A 22,483-nucleotide genomic window follows, 5' to 3' on the forward strand; every position below is an offset into this window, starting at 1 on the left:
CGCCGATTGGCCGGCGCGGCCGACGGGCCCCTGGCGCCGTCCGTAGCGGGGCTGCGCGGCCTGGTGCTGGGATGCCCCCGGCGGCGGCAGTTCCCGTGAGCCGCGGCGACTGCGGCGCGCACGGGCAGCAGGCGAGGCCAGCGGGCGCCGTCGGCGGCCGGCCCTGCGGGCCGCGGGATGAGGAAGCGGACCGAGCCCGTCGCCTTGGAGCATGAGCGCTGCGCCGCCCCGGGCTCGTCCTCCCCCGGCGCGGCCGCCGTGGCGCTGGACGCCGACTGCCGCCTGAAGCAGAACCTGCGCCTGGCCGGCAAGGGGGCGGCCGAGCCGGGCCGCGCCGCCGACGCGGGCATGAAGCGGGCGCTGGGCAGGTGAGGCGCGGCCCCCGCCCTCCGCCGGTACCGCCCGCGGGAGCGCCGCACCTGCGCGGCGCCTGCCGCGTCCTGTCCGCCCTTCTCCCCACCCCGCGACCCCCGCCCGGGTGCGGCCTGCGCGCGGCCCCCGAGCGCCGTCCTTCCCCTGTCGTCGCGCCCGGCCCTCCGCGGCCCGCCCGCAGCGCGCCCTCCCCACGGCGCGGCCCCCGGCGGCTTGGGGCGGCGGGCAGGCCCGTGTCGGTGGGAGGGGCGGGGGTCGCGGGGCCCTAGGAGCCCGGCGCCCGGAGAGCCCCGGGCCGTTTCTCACGGGGCCTCTTGCGGGGACTGCTCGTCAGAGTGGCGCTCCTGCTCCTACGCCGACCTCGGGGGAAAGGTGGGCGGCCCGCTGTGCTCCGGGGAGAGGACGGGTGCGGGAGGGAGCCTGTCGGCCACTGTGCGGGTGGCCCGCGGTGCTTGACACCGGTGTGCGCGAGCCTTCTGGAAGCCTCGGGGGTCCGCGCGCCGTTGGTTATTTGCGTTCCCCTCAAGGGGAGGAGGGGAATTCATCTACTTAAAGCTGATTTCAAAATTGAGAGACGTATTTCGCAAGCAAAAATTTCACTCCCATATGCTGGTCTCTTAATTATCTGGCTGTTTGTGGAACATACCATTCATGGCAATGTGGAAGCCTTGATGTTTGATGGTTTTGAACAAGTTAGTGTGTGAAGTTCTCGGCTGGTGGAGCGGGGTGATTTCTTTTGCGTCGATTGGAATGCCCTTAATTGACACTGTTCACTTCGGTGTAAAATATTTATCCAAAGAGCCCCTAAAAATACCATCTTCATTGCCAGAAAGATCATGAAATTAAAAATACGACTATTTGATAAATAAAAATATTTATCCAATAGCCCCTTCAACGTTTCCACTTCATTGCTGGAAAGAAGAACATGCAGTTGAGCCATACACTCTTAAGTCCTTGGTTCCTGATCTTGGCAGCACAGGGATTGATGGTACTTTCGTTTTTGTATAAAATTATCTAGCAACTGGTAAACGCCCTTTGTGAAACTTACCTGTTCTCCTGTCTGTGGAAAGGTGTATCTGCACTAAAAACTCATGATGAGCTTTAATGCACTTTTATCAACAGGTGGTGTAACACTTAGATCTAAGTCAGGAAACTCTTGCTTTGAAGAAATCAAGAAATTGTTGTGCACAGTCATGTTTGGGGAAACGGAGCTGGCCTGGTACCTTCCTTGAAAGATGGACTACTTAAGAATAGGATCTCATTATTTTCATTGTAGCAGGGGACAAGGCGAGACTTTCAAGTGGTGTCATGTCCTTTGGACGAGCAAAAGGCTGTCAGGGGAATACGAGGAAAAGCCGGGCAGGAAGGCCAACTTGCTTGTTACCAGCAACACTGCCCTGGACATTCTCTTGCTTTGTCCTTTCCTTCTGCCGCGTCTCTGCTCAGCTGTCACCTCGTCAGAGAGGCCTGTCCGGAGCAGCCCATCCCAAAATGCCCACGTGCCACTCCAACCCCTTATCTCTTACCTGACCTTGTACCTTGTAGTAGTGCCTGGCACCTAGTTGGTGGCAGAAAACACTTGTTGAATGAATGACTGTCAGTACAATATATTCTTAGAAGTGGAATTGCTGGGCCAAGGGGTGTTTTTATAACTTTGGAAGGTAAGGTCAAAGGACCCTCCAATTTGTAGAGATGCTGTGGTGTCAGCTGCCAATAATAAGAATTTTGTCCTGTCTTTTCTGTTTTTTTATACCTCATTTCCCTTCCTTTTTTGATTGCATTGTATTAAAATAATAACATTAAATAATAAGGATGATGTGGGGTACTTTTTCCCTGACTTTGATGAGAATGTTTTGTTTTTGCCATACTAGTTATTTGACAGATATTATATTCCTGAATCATTCTGTACTACTGAGTTATCATTGTTGAATCATTAATGATAGCTGTGTCGCTGCATAGCCAGGTTCTATTTATTAATATTGTTCTTAGACTTACACGACTGTTTGAGAGACTGGTCCGTGATTTCCTTCTTTAATGCAATCGTCACCCAGTTGTTGGAGCGTTTCCTGTAGCTTTATTGAAAGCTTTCTCTTTGTCTGCTTTAGCCAGTTCCAGTACTTTTTGGTCTGTTTCCTTAAACTTGGGTAGAATTCTCCTGTAAAACTACCTAGGTCTGCTGCTTTTTTAACACTTTGGTAAATATTGTCATTTTTTAGATTTGCTCTCTTTCCTGAATTTAGTTTTGGTGATTTATATATTCATAGAAAATCATCTCTTCCATTCAGCTCCTTCCTCCATCTAGGGCCAGTTCCCTAGTCTTGTTCCCTATTCTGTGTGCTTTTTTCCCCTTATTTACTTGATTTGGACTGGCTAGTGACATGTGTAATAACACAGACGCACACTAACGTGGATTTCCCCCAGAGAGTGTCTTTTGGCTCATTTGCCCTGGGAGACCAGGGTGATGCTGAGGGTGGTGGAGACGACGTGGTCCCTCTGGGGGGCAGCGCTGCCCCTCCCCCTCCTCTTGCTCCCGGCCCAGGAATGTGGCCCTGGGTGGCCGGGTCTTCCGGTCACTCCAGAAGGGTAGCCGGGTGGGTACTGTGGGTGTGGGTGAACTCTGGCTTTTTAAAGTTGGCAACAATTCAGATGAAAACAGCTCTTTGTAAAAACAGCTGGTTTTTAAAAAATTTCTGGACTGAAGGGTCATGATTAAAGGTAAATGCTTATCTAACTCATACACTGAAGCTGCCCTCCATGAGAGGAGAAACTAGATACTAGTTTAGATTTGTACAATATCTGGTAAGTTTTTGGCAAAAGACAGATTTCTGTGGACCTCCCTTGTTCTTTCCAGGAACCCCGGAGTTCTTGGGAACATGTGTTAAAGGCGTTAAGAGGTCTGACCTGGGCCCCAAGGTGGGAGTGATGAGTGTGCTGGTCCCCGTGTCTCGGTCGCCTCGTCTTCATCCTTCCACTCGCAGCGCACGGCTGGGTCTGCCTGGGGACCTGGCGGGGGTGCTGCTCTGGGGAACTCGCGGCTGGTGACCTCAGGCCTCACCTCAGTTCCTCCTTGACCCAGAAGGAGCCTCCCCCAGGGCTGCTGCCGGCCTCAGGTGGGCGGCTGAGGCTGATGTCGGTCTGCTGCAGCCTTTGCAGTGAAGCCTGCCTTTCACAGCGCCTGTCTCCTTCCGTGCCCTGCGTACAGTCCGAGCCTGAGCTGAGGCAGACAAGGGGGCAGGCTCTGGGTGGGGCACCCCTGCTGGCTCTGTCTCTTCTCAGTTGTGGGTTAGCTCACCACGACCACATGCAGCCCTGGGCCTCCGACGCTGGGACCTGGTGCTTCTCTGGCAGCTCCGTCTTTGGGGGGCCTTGGAGGCCTGTGTCCGAGCTTGCTTCCCAGTTCCTCCCAGCCAGCGTGCACTCTCCCTTCCCTAGGGAGGTCTGTCTTCCACCGTAATGTTGGGCGCACACTGTGTGAGTGTGGGAGATGAAAAGGTCCTGAAGACACTGTCACGGAGGTCGTCTTAGAAAGAGGCGCGGAAATGGGTCGTCTTGTCAGGGTCATGCTGACGGTGGTGGAGCAGGATGCCTCTCAGACTCAGGACCCTCCGCCTCCTCCCACTGGAGCACTTTTCTTTCCAAAATGAAGTCTACGGGAAAATTTTACTGTTAGATGGTCCTGAAAACTGACAGGTCAGCACGCCTCACCCAGAGCCAGTGGCACAGAACTCCGCCGTCAGTGGGTTCGTGCAGTGCCGGGGGCTCTTCTGACGTGGAGTATGGGTGAGGCGTTGGTCTTGTCCTGAGCTGAGGGCCAGGATCTGTGGGTCAGTTAGGACAGGGAGTCCAACACAGAAAGAATGACGCCAGGAGGCCTGGCCTGAGATGTCCAGTTAGCAGGAAGACCCATCATTTAGGCTTGGTCCTCAGCATCGTCTGACACGCAGAGGAAAGCTTGCATAGGTACCTGAGCCCCAGGTGAGTGTTCCCAGGTCCTGTGGTTTGGGGTGAGTTGCTTAACTTTCTAAGTTTGTTTCTCCTCTTGTGTTGGTGTGAAGCTTGAGTGTAGAGAAGAGCCAGGCGCGCAGCGAGCTCTCTGTCGCAGGCGTGTGCTGGAGTCATCCCAGGGCTATTGCTGATGTTATTAGTTGTGGGTACTGAGAAAGCTCTGTTGAGTTAAGTCAACAAGAATTTACCCCTCCCTCCCCTTCTCTGCCTGCAAACTATTATAATAGTCTCCTCACCAGGTGTACGTGTCGCTATCATCATGATCAGTCAACCTACTTGTTGGCATTAGAGCATTTTAGCGATACCCTTTGGTCATTCAGTGCTGTCCCCTTAGCAAAGCAGGAGGACCTTATGTCCGGGGCTCCAATGCTGAGGCTGCCGCCGTGGGTGGGCTCCTGGACCTTCCATTCCCGTGGGGCAGACAGATAACAGGCGAGCCCGCAGGGCTGCAGCGGGTCCTCCTGGAGCTGAGGAAGGAAGGAGGGCCAGCAAGGGGAGCTGTGCTGTGCGCACACCGTGGCCTTCCATAGTGGACAGGGGGATGGCAAGCACTGGCTGCTTGGAGCGGAGGGACGCTTGCACCACCTTGCGGCTCTGACTGCTGTGTGGATGCACTGGAGGCTCTGGGGCAGCGGGGACCGGTGAGGAGTCACCCAGGAACAGACGAATGGGGCGTGGTTGGACGTGGCCTTGGAGGTGAGAGTTCCAGATCCCGCTGAGAAAACTTGCTGATGGTTTAGCGTGAAGGAGCGAGGGGAGTCAGAGATACTCGCGTTTTCTTTTGAGCAGTTGGGAGACTGGCATTGCCAATGTGCTGAGATGGAGCAGCTCTGGGGAGAGCAACTGCTTTGAGGGGTGACGAGCGTGGTCTGGGGCATGTAGAGGTGCCTCGGCATGTGCACGTGGAGTAGGCAGAGGCCCTGGAGTCCGGGGACAGTGAGACTCAGCTCTCTACCCTCGACCTAACCAGGCTCTTCTCACCATACTTGTTAAATTCTCACCGGTAGGCACAGTCATGATGCTTAGCAGGGACTCTTCTGACACATAATATGTCAAAAATGGATGACAAAAGTGGTTCCTGGAGGGGCTGTTTGAGCGTGGACTTGCTCTGTGACCGGGAAGCCGGGCGCGTTCTGCGCAGCCGAGTGCTGCCCAGCTCTGGCGGCTCAGCCCTGCACACATCCCGCTGCAGGGGGGTCGGGTGGGCTTCCAGGTGCAGGTGGGAGAAGGACCACCTTGAATTGAGGTCTGGATAGAGTGAAGATGTAGGGCTGAGCAGAATTCTTAATCTCCCAGGTTTTGGTAACACCCGTGTGGCTGAATTTCTAAATAGACCCTGTCTTGAGATGACAGTTGTGGACTTCACTTGTCTCAATCCTGTGCCATCTGTTTACCAGGTATGGAAATGTCCTGAGAGGGAGAGAGAGGCGAGGGTAGGTGGGTGTCAGTGGGAGGGGTCTCGGATCTGTGCAAAGGTGAAGGCAGAGACGGGTCACGGGGACACAAGCGGATCTCAGGGATGCTGGAATGTAGGGCTGGTTCTTGAAGCTTGAAAGATTGCCCTGAGCCTTAGGGTAAAGAAAATAAAGTTTAAATTATTTTTTGTTCTTATCAGACTTGCGGGATCTCTGCAGGGTTTAGATGTATTACCTGACTTATTCATAATGAAAAGGGGAGAATGTTGAGGTTGAGGCAGGTCATATATTTTTTTATTAAAGTATCTTTGATATATAGTCTTTTTTTTTATCCAAATCTTCCTTGAATTTTTAGTTCTGCTATTTTTAAAAATCTTTGATATATAGTCTTAATGATGGTGTCACATTACACAGCACGGGCTCAGCGTTCGCCCCTGTTGTCAAGTCCTCATCCCCCCACTGCAGTCTCTGCCTGTCAATGTAGTTAGATGTTAGAGTCATTAACTGTGTTCTCCGTGCTGTCCTGCCGTGCCGTGACCACCTATACTGTGATTGTGAATTATGACGCCCTGAATCCCCTTCTCCACCCCCCACCCCACCCCTCCCCTTTGGTAACCACTAGTCCCTTCTTGGAGTCTGAGTCTGCTGCTGTTCTGTTCCTTCAGTTTTGGCTTTGCTGTTACACTCCACAAATGAGTGAAGTCATTTGTTACTTGTCTCTCTCCGCCTGGCTTATTTCACTGAGCATAATACCCTGTCGGTTCCCTGCTTGCTTCTGACCCGCAGACACGGGAGGAGACGCGATGAGATAGTGAAGATCTGAAAGGGCCAGCCAGGGGGCTCCAGGCGTTACAGCACAAGAGTGGTGCTGAGAGGGCACCTTTCGTATTTATTGAGCAAATACATGTTAACAACAATAGAACTCTGTGGGGGGGACTTAATAGACAACCATTAACTAACTGTAAACTTAATCCTCGGCAGTCCCCAGTCTCCTGGGGCGCGACGTCTTACAAGGTATTGAAACAATAGCAAGGGCAATTAGGTCACAGAAACTGTTTTGGTCTTGTTTGTTCTGTTCCTGATCACTTATCAGGAATTACAGGAAAAATAATAAAGTCATATATGATTATACATTTGATTTCTATACTTGATTTATATATTAATCCCACAGTACACTCTAGCTCCATTCATATTGTTGCAAATTGTAGGATTTCTTTTCTTCTTATGGCTGAATAATATTCTGTTGTGTGTATATACTACATCTTCTTTATCCATTCACCTACTGATGGACACTTAGGTTGCTCCTATATCTTGGCTATTGTAAATAGTGCTGTTATAAGCATAGGGGTGCATATGTCTTTGAATCAGGGATCTTGTTTTCTTTGGGTAAATTCCTAGGAGTGGAATTCCTGGGTCAAATGGTATTTCTATTTTTAGTTTTTTGAGGAACCTCCATATTGCTTTCCACAACAGTTGTACCAATTTGCAGTCCCACCAACAGCGTAGGAGGGTTCCCCTTTCTCTGCATCCTCTCCAGCATTTGTTGTTCCTTGTCTTTTGGATGGTGGCCATCCTAACTGCTGTGAACTGATATCTCATTGTGGTTTTAATTTGCATTTCCCTGATGATTAGCGATGTGGAGTATCTTTTCGTGGCCTATTGGCCATCTGAATTTCTTCTTTGGAGAAGTGTCTGTCCAGCACCTCTGCCCGTTTTTTAATAGGGTTGTTTGCTTTTTGGGTGTTGAGGCATATGAGTTCTTATCAGATGAGTCATTTATGAATATGTTCTTCCATACTGTAGGGTGCCTTTTTGTTCTGCTGATGGTGTCCTTTGTTGTACAGAAGCTTTTGAGTTTGATGTTGTCTTATTTTTCATTTTTGCTTTTGTTTCCCTTGCCTGAGGAGATGTGTTTAGGAAAAAGTTGCTCGTGTTTATATTCAGGAGATTTTTGCCTATGAGTTTTATGGTTTCATGACTTACATTCAGGTCTTTGATCCATTTCAAGTTTACTTTTATATATGGAGTTAGGCAGTAATCCAGTTGATTCCCTTACATGTAGTTGTCCAGTTTTCCCAACACCAGTTGTTGAAATGGCTGTCATTTCCCCATTGTATATCCATGGCTCCTTTATTGTATATTAATTGACCATATATGTGTGGGTTTATATCTGGGCTCTCTATTCTGGTCCGTTGATCTGTCTTTGTTCTGTTTTTGTACCAGTACCAAATTGTCTTGATTCCTGTGGCTTTGTAGTAGAATTTGAAGTTAGGAAGTGAGATCCCCCCAGCTTTATTCTTCCTTATCAGGATTGCTTTGGCTATTCAGGGTCTTTGGTAGTTCCATATGAATTTTAGAACTATTTGTTCTAGTTTGTTGAAGAATGCTGTTAGTATTTTGATAGGGATTGCATTGAATCTGTAGGTTGCTTTAGGCAGGATGGCCATTTTGACAATATTAATTCTTCCTAGCCATGAGCTATGGGATAGATTTTCATTTATTGGTGTCTTCTTTAGTTTCTCTTATGAGTATCTTGTGGTTTTCAGAGTAAATGTCTTTTACCTGCCTGGTTAGGTTTATTCCTAGGTATTTTATTCTTTTTGATGCAATTGTAAATGGAATTGTTTTCCTGGTTTCTCTCTCTGCTAGTTCATCATTAGTGTGTAGGAATGCAATAGATTTGTATGTGTTAATTTTGTGTCCTGCAACTTTGCTGATTGAATTATTCTAATAGTTTTTTGGTGGAGTCCTTAGGGTTTTTTATGTGTAATATCGTGTTGTCTGCAAACAGTGACAGTTTAACTTCTTCCTTACCAATTTGGATGGCTTTTATCTCTTGTGTTTGAAATGAGTCCTTTTGATGTAGCAGTTCAGGTCCCTAAAAGATATATGTGGTCTGTAACTGTTTTCTTTTCCTGATAATGTTTACAGCAGAGACACCCTACCCTTTGGTCCCTGACCTGTGCCATTCCTGGTACTAGACCATCACTTTGTTCCTACCTGCAAGTGGCGTGTCATCTGGTGCCCATCAGGTACTTGCTTAGCAGTTACTGTGCTTCCGCTGTTGGTCAGATGTTGTGCTGGGCGCTGAGAACATCAAGATGAAAGGAGAGAGACCAGTACCTGTCCCAAGGAGCTCATTCTCTGTCGGTGGTTGAGCATGGCAGCCATCAGCAGTCACACTCAGATGTTTTAATGATGCTTATGGTAGAGACAAGATGAGGTGGCCAGAGATGGTTAGCCTGACCTCATATTTGTCCTTTGTCACTCTGAAAAATTTGTCATTTTTTTTGTACTGATTTATATTCAGAGTAGCTTGTCTTTTAGGCTCTTCATTAACCTTCATTGCATCCCTGGCATACCAAGATATCTGTAGATATAAGAAAAGAAATTCTCACAATTCGGGGGGACAGCACATTTAAACAAGAGGTTTCAGGACATTTGAAATTTGGCTCAGGGTTCCAGGAAGGAGGGACTGTTACTCCAGTGTAGCCCAGCTGGGAGCTGCCAGGACAGCCCCAGGGCCTCAGAGGAGGTGGGTCATGCAGGGACCAGGGCAGGGATCTCCAGGTGTGAAGCCAGCACCTGAACTGGGCTCTCCATGGTGAAAGGCAGCCTCAGGAACCTTCTCCCTCCCCCTCTGTTCCTCTCTCACTTCATTCTGATGACAAAAGTAAGAAAGATTTCCTAATAAAACAGATTTCCTCTTTAAATCAGAAAAGACAGTTGAGAAAGTGGTCCTTGCCTGAGTGCTGACTCATGACAGTGCAGCATATACCGAGACTGTTGCTTGCATGTTTGTTCTTTAGTTCCTCTAATGAGTACTTGGTGCACTAGGGATGTGGATGGAACGTTGCACGACAGTAGGACGAGTCCCAGCCCTTTGGAGCTTACATTCTCATGAAGGGAAAAGGCAGCAAGAAAGGTGGTACATAAATATGCAGTAAGGCTTCAAGGGTGATACACTGCTGCAAAGAAAAACAAAGCGAGGTGGTGTAAAAAATAGCAGGCCCCAACTGGAGTTGCTGATGCTAAGCCCCATGGCACCAAACTGATTCTTAATTACAGTTTCAGCTTTTCCAGAAATGGAATCCTAAATCAGTCAGTTAGAAATAGTCTCATCACCCAACACAGGGGCAGCAGTTTGATTTACCCGCAGTGGGAAGTGTCCCAGGGGGCAGGGGTTGGAGGGAACTCCATCTGGAGAAAGGGCATGTGGATGGTACTTTCCCAGCCCTCCTTCAGCCCAGCTGGTTGGGCACTTGCAGGAGCCAGCCCCACAATGCTCCATCTCCTAGCGCGTGGCTCAGCCCCGTGGAGCTGCTCTCCTCTGTACTGCCCAGCCTGCTTGGCCCGGCCGCAATCCAGATCTGCTGACGGGCAGGCAGAGGGCAGGCGGCACTTCTCCGGTTTTCCTGGCCCAGCTGATCCAGGGCTTGCGGGAGCCGGCTCTGAGGCTCCCTCCCTCCTGGCAGCTCAGCCCCACAGCAGTGCTCCCCTGCGTTCCTGCCTGGCTCACCGCCAGTAGCCCAGCAGCAGTCCGAGTTTGCTGACTGGCAGGCAGAGGGCAGACGGCACTTTCCCAGCTCTCCTAGCCCTCACTCAGTTCAACTGGACAGAGGCTTGTGGGAGCCGACTTTAAACTTCCCACCTGCCCCACTGGCTCAGCCCTGTGGTGCTTCCTGTGCCCAGCATCAGTGCACCATTGCGACTGGCAGGCAGAGGACGGCCCTGCCCACGAGTCCCAGTGGAAATGTCTCTTATTAAACAGCGGGCCCACAGATGTGAGCTGTGGGCATCAGCCAGTGTGGGCAGAGAAGCAGAAAGGCAGCCCTGCCCACGGTCCACCCCCAGAGACCGCGGCTCCGCCACAGCAGAGAAGCAGGCACTGGTGAGCAGAAGGCTTGAGCTTCTGGGCGCCACAGGATGACAGTTCATAAAGCCATTGCAGTCGAGGCCAGGAGCCATAGCTGATCCATCTAATACAAAGAACGAGACAGAAACCCAGACAAAATGAGGCGGCAGAGGAGTCTGTTCCAAACAAAAGAACAAGATAAAGCCCCAGAGAAGGAAGATTAGCAGTCTTCCTGGTTAGAAATGCAAGGTAACAGTCATAACGATGCTCATATTAGGGGGAATTTCAGTAAAGAGACAGAAAACTTGAGAAAGAGCCATGCAGAGCTGAAGACTACAGTAACTGAAGTGAAAAATACAGTGGAGGGAATGGATAGAAGGCTGTGGGGAGCAGAGGAAAGAATCTGTGATGGAAGGCAGAGAACAGGAAAACAGAGAAGGCTTTCTGAGAGTGAAAGGTGCCAAAAGAGTGTGTGACAACTCCAAACAAAGCAGTATTTGCATGATAGGGGTCCCAGAAGGAGAAGAGGGGAACAGAGGAATAGAAAGTATGTTCGAAGTCATAATACCTGAGAACCTCTCCATTTGGGGGAAAAAATAGACATCCAGGTCCTGGAAGCACAGAGAGCTCCTAACAAGATAAACCCCAAGAAGACAACACCAGACACATAGTGATTAAAACGGCGAAGATCAGAGACAAGGAGAGAATCGCAGAAGCAGCAAGAGGCAGACGGTCGCCTACGGAGAAAACGCCATCAGGCTGTGCGCACGCCTCTCAGCAGGGACTTCATAGGCTGGGGGGGGTGGGCGAGACCCCGATGTGTTGAGGGGGAGGAACCCGCAACTGAGAGCGCTTTACCCGACAGGGTCATCCTGCAGAATCGAAGGAAGATTAAAAGTTTCCCAGATAAACGAAGGTTAAAAGAGTTCACTGCCACTAAACCGGCCTTACAGCCTGTGGTAAAGGAACTTCCATAGATGGAAATGTCCTTAAGTCTAAGTATTTTTCATCAGTGAAAACAAAGGTACAGTAAAAGTAGTAGACAAATTACTAAGCAAATATGAAGTGAAAAAATCAAAAGTAGTAAAATCCGCTGTACACAAAATTAGTCTAGGGATACACAAAAGATGTAGATCATGACAACATGCACATACAGTGTGGAGGAGAAAGAATAAAAAAGTACTTTTAGAATATGTTTGAAATAGAGTGACAATCAAGCTAAGATAGGCTGTTTAATATATAGCAAGCTATGAACATTATGGTAACCACAAACCTAAAACTTAATAGATACACAAAAATAGAAAGACAGTAATCCCATTTGATGAAGAAAATCATCAAATCCCAGAGGAAGAGTGTAGGAGAGGAAGAAAGGAACAGAGAGGAACTACAGAAACAACCAGAAAACAGTGAAGTGTTAGTAAGTACATACCTATCAACAATTACTTAAATGGAAATAAATGCACCCATCAAAAGACGTAGGTGGCTGGTTGGAGAAAGAAACACAACAACCCATCAGCATGTTGCCTAAAGAAACTCATTTCAGACCTAAAGACATACAGACACTGAAAGTGAAGGGGTGGAAAAAGACACTCCATGCAAACAGAAGAGAGGGAGAAACAGTAATAGCAATACTTAAAAAACAGAAGTGGAGTACAAATAAAATAGACTTTAAAACAAAGAAAGTAATAAGAAACCTAAAGATAAAGGGATCAGTCCAACAAGAGAATAAATTTAACACTTGTAATATCTATGCACCCAACATAGGAGCACTTTAATAAATAAAACAAATACTAACAGACATAAAGAGAGAACTAGCAGCACAATCATATTAGAGGATTTTAACACCCCACTTATATCAATGGATAGGTTATCTAGACAGGAAATAAATAAGGAAACAATGCCATCGAATGACACATTAGACCAGATGGACTTAACAAATACAGAGCATTCCACCCAAAAGCAGCTGGATACATATTTTTCTCAAGCGCACACAGAGCATTCTTCAGAATAGATCACATATTAGAACATGGAAAGAGCCTCAATAAATTTAAAAAAACTGAAATTGAATCAAGCATCCTTTCAGACCACAATGGTATGAAACTAGAACTAATTTATTACATGAATAGAACCAAAAAAACTCCCACAAACACCTGGAAGCTAAACAACATGCTTCTAAGTAATCAGTGGCTCTGAACAAATCAGAGAGGTAATCAAGCAATACATGGAACAAATGAAAACAGAAATAACAGCTGGAAACACATGGGATGCAGCAAAGGCAGTTCTAAGACGGAAGTATATAGCAACACAGGCCTACTTCAAGGAAACAAGAACAATCCCAAATAATCTAATTTCACAGCTGAAGGAACTGGAGAAAGAGGAAGAAACAAGCCCAAAGTTAGTAGAAGGGACATAGTAAAGATCAGAGTAGAAGTAAATGAAATAGTGAATAAGAAAACTACAGAAAAAACAAATCAGTGAAACCAAGAACTGGTTCTTTGAGAAGATAAACAAAGTAGCGCCCTAGCCAGACTTATCAAGAAAATGGAGAGAGGACATAAAATCTTAAAAAAAAAAAAAAAAAGAGGTTATAAATGAAACCACATAAAGACAAAGAAGTACAAGAGAATTCTATGAAAAAGTATTTGCCAATAAATTGGACAACTTGGAAGAAATGGAAAAATTCCTAGAAATGTACTGTTTTCCAAGACTGACCCAGGAAGAAACAGAAAATCTGAACAGACCAATTGGCAATAATGAAATTGAATTGTTAATCAAAAAACTCCCAACAAACAAAAGTCCAGTACCAGAGGACTTCACAAGTAAATTCTACCAAACATTTAAAGAAGATCTGATTCCCATTCTTAAAGTATTGCAAATACTAGAAGAGGAGGGAAATCTTCCAAACTCATTCTATGAGGCCAGCATACTTTAATACCAAAACCAGACAAATACACTACAAAAAATAAAACTACAGACCAGTATCCTTGATGAACATACATGCAAAAATCCTCAACAAAATGTTAGCAAACCGAATTTAAAAATTCAAAAAGATCATCCATCATGACCAAGTAGAATTTATTCCAGAGTTGCAAAGATGATACAATATTTTGTAAATCAATGTGTGATACACTACATTAACAAAAAGGTTAAAAACCATATGGTCTTCTCAGTAGATGCTGAAAAACCATTTGACAAAATTCACATCCGTTTATGCTAAAAACTGTCAACATAATAAAGGCCATATACAACAAAACTATACCTAATATCATACCCCATAGCAGAAAGCTGACAGCTTTTCCTCTGAGATGAGGAAAGACAAGGATGCCCACTCTCACCACTTTTATTCAACATAGTACTGGAGGCCCTAGCCACAGCAATCATAAAAAGAGATTAAATGTATCCAAATTGGTGATGAAGTAAAACTGTCACTATGTGCATATGACATATTACTCTCTCTCTCTCTATATATATATAGAAAATCCAGAAGACTCCACCAAAAAGCTATTAGAACTAATAGCTGGATTCAGCAAAGTTGCAGGATATAAAATCAATATCCAGAAATCTAACAATGAACTAGGAGAAAGAAAAATCAAAACAGTTCCATTTACATCTGCATCAAAAAGAATTAAAATACCTAGGAATAAACCTAACCAAGGAGATGAAGACCTGTACTCTGAAAACTATAAGACACTGATGAAATAAATTGAAGAAGACACTAATAAAGACAAAATACCAACAGCAATCCTCAACGAACTAGAACAAATAGTTCTAAAATTCATGTGGAACAACAAAAGACCCTGAATAGCCAAAGCAATCCTGAGAAAGAAGAACAAAGCTGGGGATCATGCTCCCTGACTTCAGGCTCTACTACAAGGCCACAGTAGTCAAAACAGTTTGGTACTGGCACAAGAACAGACCCATAGACAGTGGAACAGACTAGACAGCCCAGATATAAACCCATGCATATATGGCTAATTAATATACGATAAAGGAGCCATGGACATACAATGGGGGAATGACAGCATCTTCAACAGCTGGTGTTGGCAAAACTGGACAGCTACATGTAGGAGAATGAAACGGGATTATTGTCTAACCCCATACACAAAAGTAAACTCAAAATGGATCAAAAACCTGAATGTAAGTCATGAAACCATAAAATTCATAGAAGAGAACACAGGCAAAAATCTCTTGAATATAAACATGAGAAACTTTTTCCTGAACACGTATCCTCAGGCAAGGGAAAGCAAAAGAAAATGAACAAATCAGACTACATGAGGCTGAAAAGCTTCTGTACAGCAAAGGACGCCATCAGCAGAACAAGAAGGGCACCCTGCAGTGTGGGAGAACATGTTTGTGAATGACTCATCTGATAAGGGGTTAACAACCAAAATATATAGAGAACTCACACAACTCAACACCACAGAAACAAATAACCCACCTAAAAAATGGGTGGAGGACCTGAATAGATATTTTTCCAAAGAAGACATGAAGATGGCAACCAGCACGTGAACAGATGCTCCACATCGCTAGTCATCAGGGAAATGCACATCGAAACCGCGAAGAGATGTCACCTCACACCAGTAAGGACGGCCAGCATCCAGCAGACAAGAAGTAAGCGTTGGTGAGGATGTGGAGAAAAGGGAACCTCGTACACTGCTGGTGGGAATATAAATTGGTGCAGCCACAGTGGAAAGCAGTATGGAGGTTCCTCAAAAAACTAAAAATAGAAATACCATAGGACCCAGTAATTCCATTTATAGGAATTTGCCAGGAGAAAACAAAATCTCTGATTTGAAAAGTTGTATGTGCTCCTGTTTTTATTACCACATTATTCAGAATAGCTGGCATATGGAAGCGACCAAAATGTCCTTCCATAGATGAATGGTTGTACATATAGACAGTGGAATATTACTCAGCCATAAGAAGAAAACAAATCCTACCATTTGCAACAACATAGATGGAGCTGGAGGGTATTATGCTCAGTGAAATAAGCCAGGCAGAGAAAGACAAGTACCAAATGATTTCACTCATATGTGGAATCTAAAAGCAAAATGAAATGAACAAAACAACAGTAAACTTGTAGACTCTGAGAACTGACTGGTGGTTAGTTACCAAGGGGGAGGGGTTGGAGTGGGAGGGTGAACTAGGTGAAGGAGATAAAGAGGCACAAAATCTCCATCATAATATGTTAGTTACGGGGATGAAGGTACAGCTTAGAGAATATTGTTAATAATTCTGTAGCATCTTTCCATGTTGACAGTAACTACACTAGTTGCATGTGGATTTAATAATGTAAATAACTTGAGTCACTGTTGTATACTTGAAACCAATATAATATTGTACATCAAGTATATTTCAGTAAACAATATACTTAACAAAACAGTGTAAAAACAAAAACAAAAGAAATAGTCTCAGCATGAGTCACGTCGCCTGCCTGCCAGGCCTTGCCGCCCCCTGAAGGAAAGTGGCCCCAGTAAGCGACCTGCTGCCTGCGCGGCACAGCCGCCTCGCGCACCCTCCTCCTGCCGGGAGTCTTCCGCTCTGCGGGACCCCGTCGATCGCCTTTCCTGCCCGCTGGACCGGATCTGCCTGAGTAAAGCCAGGAAGGTCTTAAAATCTATTCAGTTGAGTTTTTGTCTTTAACACTAGGTTGTGTAGTTGTGTGTAAAGCACGTGAAGACAGGCCGCGCCGTGGCGGTGAAACCCTTCTGTCTCTGCCGGGAGAATAGGGCCTTTCTGCAGCGCCGCCTCTCTGCCGGCATCCTCGTCATCTTTGTTCTTTTTTCGGCGAACAGAGAGACATTTATGGATTCTCTTGTGTGTTTATTAAGGCCTTAACATTTTCAGTTTTGTTGAGCGAAACTGACTCCCAACAGTGTTTTTAAATAAGATTTTGAAGACTGTTCTTAAGGTTTCCACCTGTGAACTAAGAATTTAATCCAGCTGTTAGTCTTGGGAATAAATCTTGGCTTTACTCTTTGGTCCCTCCTGAAAGACTCATGATGAGGTGGCACCATGGAACACATATAATATGGGAGTACGCACTGTATGGATAAGAGTACGTGTCAAATATGTAATAGAGGAAGATATCACATACTGTAGAATATATTAATATAATTGAAGAAGACAAACACTCTTCCTTAACAACTGTAATGGTTACAGTAAAGGAGAAGTTGGAAATACCAGTCACAGGAACAACAAATATAGACACCTTTAAAAAGAAATCACAGCTTCCACTGCTGAACAAGATGGAATAATGGGGACTGAATTTACCCTGAAAGAACCAGAACAGCAGCAAAAAACAAAGTGCATGAAACAAAAGTTTTCACAACACTGGGCTCTAGCAGTGAGAGATGTGAGGCACAGATAAGGTGAGCCCTGGAGGGACCCCAGCGGACTGCAGTGGTAGGCTCCTGTCACAGCACAGGGAGGGGAAACGTGGGTGCTGGTGGACTCCCTGAGTCACAGGTAAGGCTCTGAGAGGGCGGGGAGATCAGTGCACCTCTGGTTATAGGACCAATGGCCAGAGAGGAGACGGTCACACGGAGAGAGCCCTGGATACCTGCAGAGGGGCCCCCTTGTGTCCAGTGCGGTTCAGTGCATGCCTGCAAGGAGGCTCGCTGAGGCTGGAGAAGGAGCCTTCGGGGTGTTCAGACGCAGGGTAGTTCCAGACCCCCCAGGAGCACCGTAGCCCTCAGGATGTAGGGCGGAGCACTCAGGAACCGTGCTTCAGTAAGGGCGCCGTCAGCCCTGGGCTGTGTGCTGCTCTGGGCCTCCCAGTCAGGAACAAAATGGGGACCCAGAAGAATCAGACTGTTTCCAAGTGACTTAACTGCATCCTGGAACAAGAGTCAATAATAGCTATGGGAATATAGAAATATCCAGCACCCAAAAAAGTAAAATGCATGATGTGTGCCATCCGATCGAAGATTAACAGATGTATTGGTTTACTCAGGCTGGCATGACAAACTGCCACAGCCTGGGGGCTGAAACAACAGAAATTCACAGTCTGGAGGCTGGAAGTCTGAGGCCAGCATGTCGGCAACGTGGGTGTCTCCTGGGGCCTCTCCCCTCAGCTGTGGGTGGCTGTCTCCTCCCTGTGTCAGCACAGTCTTCCTGTCACATGTCTGTGTCTGTCTTCTTGTAAGGGCACCAGTCTAAAGTGGACTGTGGCCCACCCTAAAGACCAAATTTTAACTTTATTACCTCTTTAAAGACTATCTCCAAATACAGTCACATTCTGAAGTACCTGGGGTTAGGTCTCCAATATACTGGGTTTGGAAGGGGGGTCGACAATACAGTCCATAACACCAGGTATGCAAAGAGACAGGAAAATACAACCTATAATGACAGCAATCAGTCAATGAAAACCAACTCAGAACTGATACAGATGTTAGAGTTAACAAAGAAGGACATTAAAATAGTAATTATAACTGTATTCTATATGTTCAAAAAGTTAAGTAGAGTCATGGAAGATTATGGAAATTACACAAATCAAATTTCTAAAGTGATAACTACAGTGTGTGAGGTGACATACACTGAAAGGCATTAATGGCAGATTAGACACTGCAGAAGAAGATTCAGCTCTCCAACATGAAACACAGGAAAACGAATCAAAAATTTTTCAGAAGCAGCATTGAGCTGTAGAATAACTTTGGGCACCTGGTATATGGGTGATTCAAGTCCCCAGAGAAGCAGGAGAGAGAGAGAAAGCAGTTGAAGAAATACTGGCCTGAAACTTTCCAAGCTCAACAGAAACTGAACTCACTAAGAAGCCCAGTGAACCGCCACCAGCACAGAAGACATGAGGAGGACCGTCTGGCATGCGAGCAGACCACTGCCCGAGGCGCAGCCGGAGGGGAGGGACATGCTGTGTAGGGAGGGAGGAAGATACAGGTGGCGGCAGATTCTTTTAGGGGCAGAAAAAAGCGAACACAGGGCATTGGGAAAAACTGCACTGGGGAAAAACCCACTGTCCACCTAGAGTTCTTTTCCTGGGGAAAGTATCTTTGTAAAAGATGCATTAAAGAAGTTTTCAGACATACAAAACCTGAAGGAGTTAGTCCCCAGCAGACTCACAATGTAAGAAATGCTAAAGGATGTCCTCAGGCAAAAGAGAAATTCTACACAGATGAATGAAGAACAGTGGAATGACTACATGAGAAAATATAAGCTATTTTTATTATTTAAATTTCTTTAAATGAAAATTGTTTATATAAAAATAAAAATGCATTGTGAAATTGATAACATATAACAGTAAATTGATGACAACAGATGCACGCAGGCTGCAGGGGAAGAACTGGGAGGACCCTGGTGTGAGGTGTATGTGAGGTGGTGTGGTTTCTCCGGGTGTACAGTCTGAGAAGGTGGGTCCTGCAGACCTTAAAGCAACTGCTGGAAGAGCAAAGAGTTCATAGCAGCCAACAAAGGAACTAAAACGGAATTACAGAAACTGATTAATCCGAAAGAAGGCAGAAAAAGAGGAGAAGCAAAGACAGGTGGACCAAGTAGAAGACCACAGCAGTGCCGCGCTGTGTACGACAGCCAAGGTGCAGAAGCAACCCCAGTGCCCGCCAACAGGTGAAGGCTCAAGAGGTGCCACAAATGCATGGTGGAATATTACGCAGCCATTAAAAGCAACAGCGTGGATGGGTCTAGAGGGTATTATGTTCAGTGAAATAAGCCAGGCAGAGAAAGACAAGTACCATATGCTTTCACTTACTTTTGGAGTATAAACACAAAGCAAAACAAAATGAACAAAACAGAAGTAGGCTAACAGACACTGAGAAGTGACAAGTGGGTACCATGGGGTGGGTAAGTGGGGAGGGTGAAGGGGATAAACGGGCACAATGATTTGCAATCACAATATAAGTTGGCCTCCAGGATAGTAATGCAGCACGGAGAATATAGTCAGCGATTCTGTAACACCTTCCTACATGGACAGGTAGTAACTGCCCTTGTGGGGGTGAGGATTTATATGGGTAACTGTTGAATCACTGTTGTATATTTGAAACCAATATAAGGTTATATATCAATAATGCTGCAACTAAAAAGAAAGAAAACATAGCAAGGTGGTCTAAATTCCCAATTAAATGGCAGAGGTTATCAGACTGGGTAAAAAAAGGCTTAGCCACACTAACACTAGTCAAAAGGTAGCTGGGGTGGTATTAGTATCAGACAAAGCAGATTTTGGAGCAAAGAGTATTATCAGAGATAAGATAATTGCATAATGAAAAAAGAATCAATCAAGAGTATATAACCCTAAATATTTACATATATAAGGGACAGTTTCAAAATACATAAAGCAAAAATAGAACTGCCAGAATCGACACAGCCCCAGTCAGAGATGTCAGTACCTGAAAGGAGTGGGGGGACGGAAAGTCAGCAAGAATGTGGTGGACTTGACCGGCACCATGCCCAGCAAAGCAGGTACCTTTTCCTCAAGTACACACAGAGCATTTACCAGGTAGACCATATTCTAGGCCATAAATCGTGTCAGAAGTTTAGGTAAGCAGGGTAAATGTAATAAATTGTATATTTCTACTGGAATATTACTCAGCAATCAAAAGGAATGAGCTTGCAGCACTCAGGGCAGTGCAGTTACCTGCGTGATGCTGTAACGGTGGGTACACGGCACTGTACGTCTGTCCAGACTGAAGGTGTACAGCACCGAGAGGGACCCCGGAAGTAAAGGGTCGAGGCTGGGTGATGCTGACAGCGTGGGTTGGTGGACTGTCCACAGAGCCCTCTGGTCTAGGATGTTGGTAGGAGAGGTTGTGCACGTGTGGGGCAGAGGTATATGATACATCTCGGTACCTTCTGCCTCAGTTCTGCTGTGAAACTAAAAACTGCCCTAAAAAATAAAGGTTTTTGTCTTTTTTTTTTAAGGACTGAACTGTAATACAGGCAACAATGAATGAACAAACGAATCTCAAAGTAATGCTGAGTGAAAGGAGCCAGACGGAAGGGATTCCATTTATATTAAGCTAGCCGATTCCAGCTAATCTGTAGTGACAGAGAGCAAGTTGCTTGGGCCACGGATGGGGACCGTTAAAAGGGGCAGGAGGAGCTTTGCGGTGATGTTGTTCACGTCTTGGCTGTGTCGGGGGGTTCACATGTGTTCGCAGATGTTGAAACCAGATTACACACTTAAAAATGTGCAGTTCATGTCAGTTACACCTCAGTAAAGCTTTTAAAAAACAAAATATTATATAGTTATTTGGAACACATTTTCCCCAGCTTTCACTCGCCCTGGTTGGTATTCTTGCCACGACCCCAGTCAGTGGTGGAACTTCTCTTGGTTTTTGCCACCAACCTTTGGGGTTATGAGCATAATCAGCTGATCAGAACCGAGGAGAAGGTCCAGGGGAGCTGAGGGTCGAATACCATGCTGAAATTTTTCTGGATTTCTAGCAGTGTTTCAATTCATTCCCAGTAAGGATTTGATGGGAGGAAAGAGTGGGCCGGGCTTAGAGGCCCCGGACGCGCTCCTCTCCCAGCCAAGACCTCCCTGGACCGAGTTCTTTAAAGGTTCTGAGCTTGGTTTCGGTGTCTCCGAGACGGGAGTGGTACCGGTTCTGCCCACTTTACTGGGTTGTACTTGGATTTCAACAAGAGCACATCAGCATTATGCACATATAAAGTAGCAAAATGCTTTTTTTCTGTCTGCTTTTTCTGCTAAGTCAAAGGAAGTTGGCAAGAGACCCCGACTTTACATGTTGATTTGTTTTCCCGGTTTTTATACTTTTTTCAGATATTAAATTACATGTATTCTTAATGTATTTTAATCACTGTGTTTTTGCTCTGTATTGCCACAGGTGTCTGAACTTTCTCAGAGAACCTTTTTGCTGTGAAAGTAGTCCCGGAGGGCAGGGGTTTCCGTTCTGGTCAGTAAGGTGCCTAGTTCTCATCCTGGAGGTGTGTGATGTCTGTTGTGACCATTCCGGAGCCAGACAAGCAGAATACTTCTGGAGGGACCAGGCTCAGTGGAAAGGGAGCTGCGATTCACCAAAGGAGGAGACAGCCTTTTAGATACGTTCTGGATTGTGGCAAAGTAAGCATAGCAAAGTCTTCAACGTTTTAAGGCTGAATGGAGCCGTTTTAAGCTGAGGCGCAGTTCGGGGGCACTAAGCACGTTGGCACGGTGTGCCTCGTCACTGCCCCCCGCCCGCCGGTCCTCATCTCCCCAAACGCACGCTCTGCCCGTTAACCCTAACTCACTCCCCAGCCGCAGCCCCTGAAAACCGTGCTTCCCCTTTCTGTTAGCTTGACTCCTGCGGGTCCCTCGTGTGGCAGAGTCGGGGCATAGCCTCTTTTATGCCCAGTTTACCCACCTAGCAGTTTGTGTTCACCTGCCAGCCGTCTCTTGTCAGAATTGTCTTCCTTTTTAAGACCAATATTCCATTATGTGTATATATCATGTCCTATCCATTCATTGAGACGGCCTTGTTTTTATGAGGGATGAGGAAAATAAAGTTATCGCCTTGTACACTTGTATGGTTGATAAAATAGAAAAGCAGTGTGCTGATTTTCTGCAGTGTGCACTTTCCTGCCATTTGTGCATTTATCTCTTACACCAACAGAACTCCAGGACCCGCACTGTCCCACTGGAAGGTCATCGCACTGGCTTGCTTGCAGGGATGTGGCCGGACATGTATCTTCTTGCCTATAGCCAGCCCTGCTTCCACAGAGGAAAGGGAGAAAGGGGGGCAAGGCCCCGGGGTGGGATCTGGGGCCCCAGGAGTCAGCTCTGGGGCCCCTGGAGTCAGCTCTGTCCCAAAGCCAGCTCTTTCTTAGGCTTCAGAGTGGACAGAAAACAGGACTAAAGGTGCTGAAG

The 22,483-nt window shown here is 46.4% G+C and overlaps 1 protein-coding gene across 3 annotated transcripts in view; it reads left to right on the plus strand.

Annotated features, from left to right (window-relative positions):
• ABHD12 (abhydrolase domain containing 12, lysophospholipase) overlaps window positions 1–22,483 on the plus strand; it is a 60,158-nt gene that overhangs the window by 2,942 nt on the left and 34,733 nt on the right. For 2 of the 3 annotated variants that reach the window (XR_012125658.1, XM_037001831.2), the window contains exon 1: window positions 31–368. The exons of the other annotated variant lie outside the window; for it this stretch is intronic. Coding sequence is in view for 1 of the 2 variants with exons in the window: in XM_037001831.2 (XP_036857726.2) it covers window positions 178–368 (191 nt within the window). In the remaining variant the exon portion in view is untranslated. Of the gene's footprint in view, window positions 1–30; window positions 369–22,483 lie in introns of those variants that run through there. 3 annotated transcript variants of the gene reach the window in all.

Source organism: Manis javanica, chromosome 15 (genome assembly GCF_040802235.1).
Source record: "Manis javanica isolate MJ-LG chromosome 15, MJ_LKY, whole genome shotgun sequence".
NCBI classification, from domain to species: domain Eukaryota; kingdom Metazoa; phylum Chordata; class Mammalia; order Pholidota; family Manidae; genus Manis; species Manis javanica.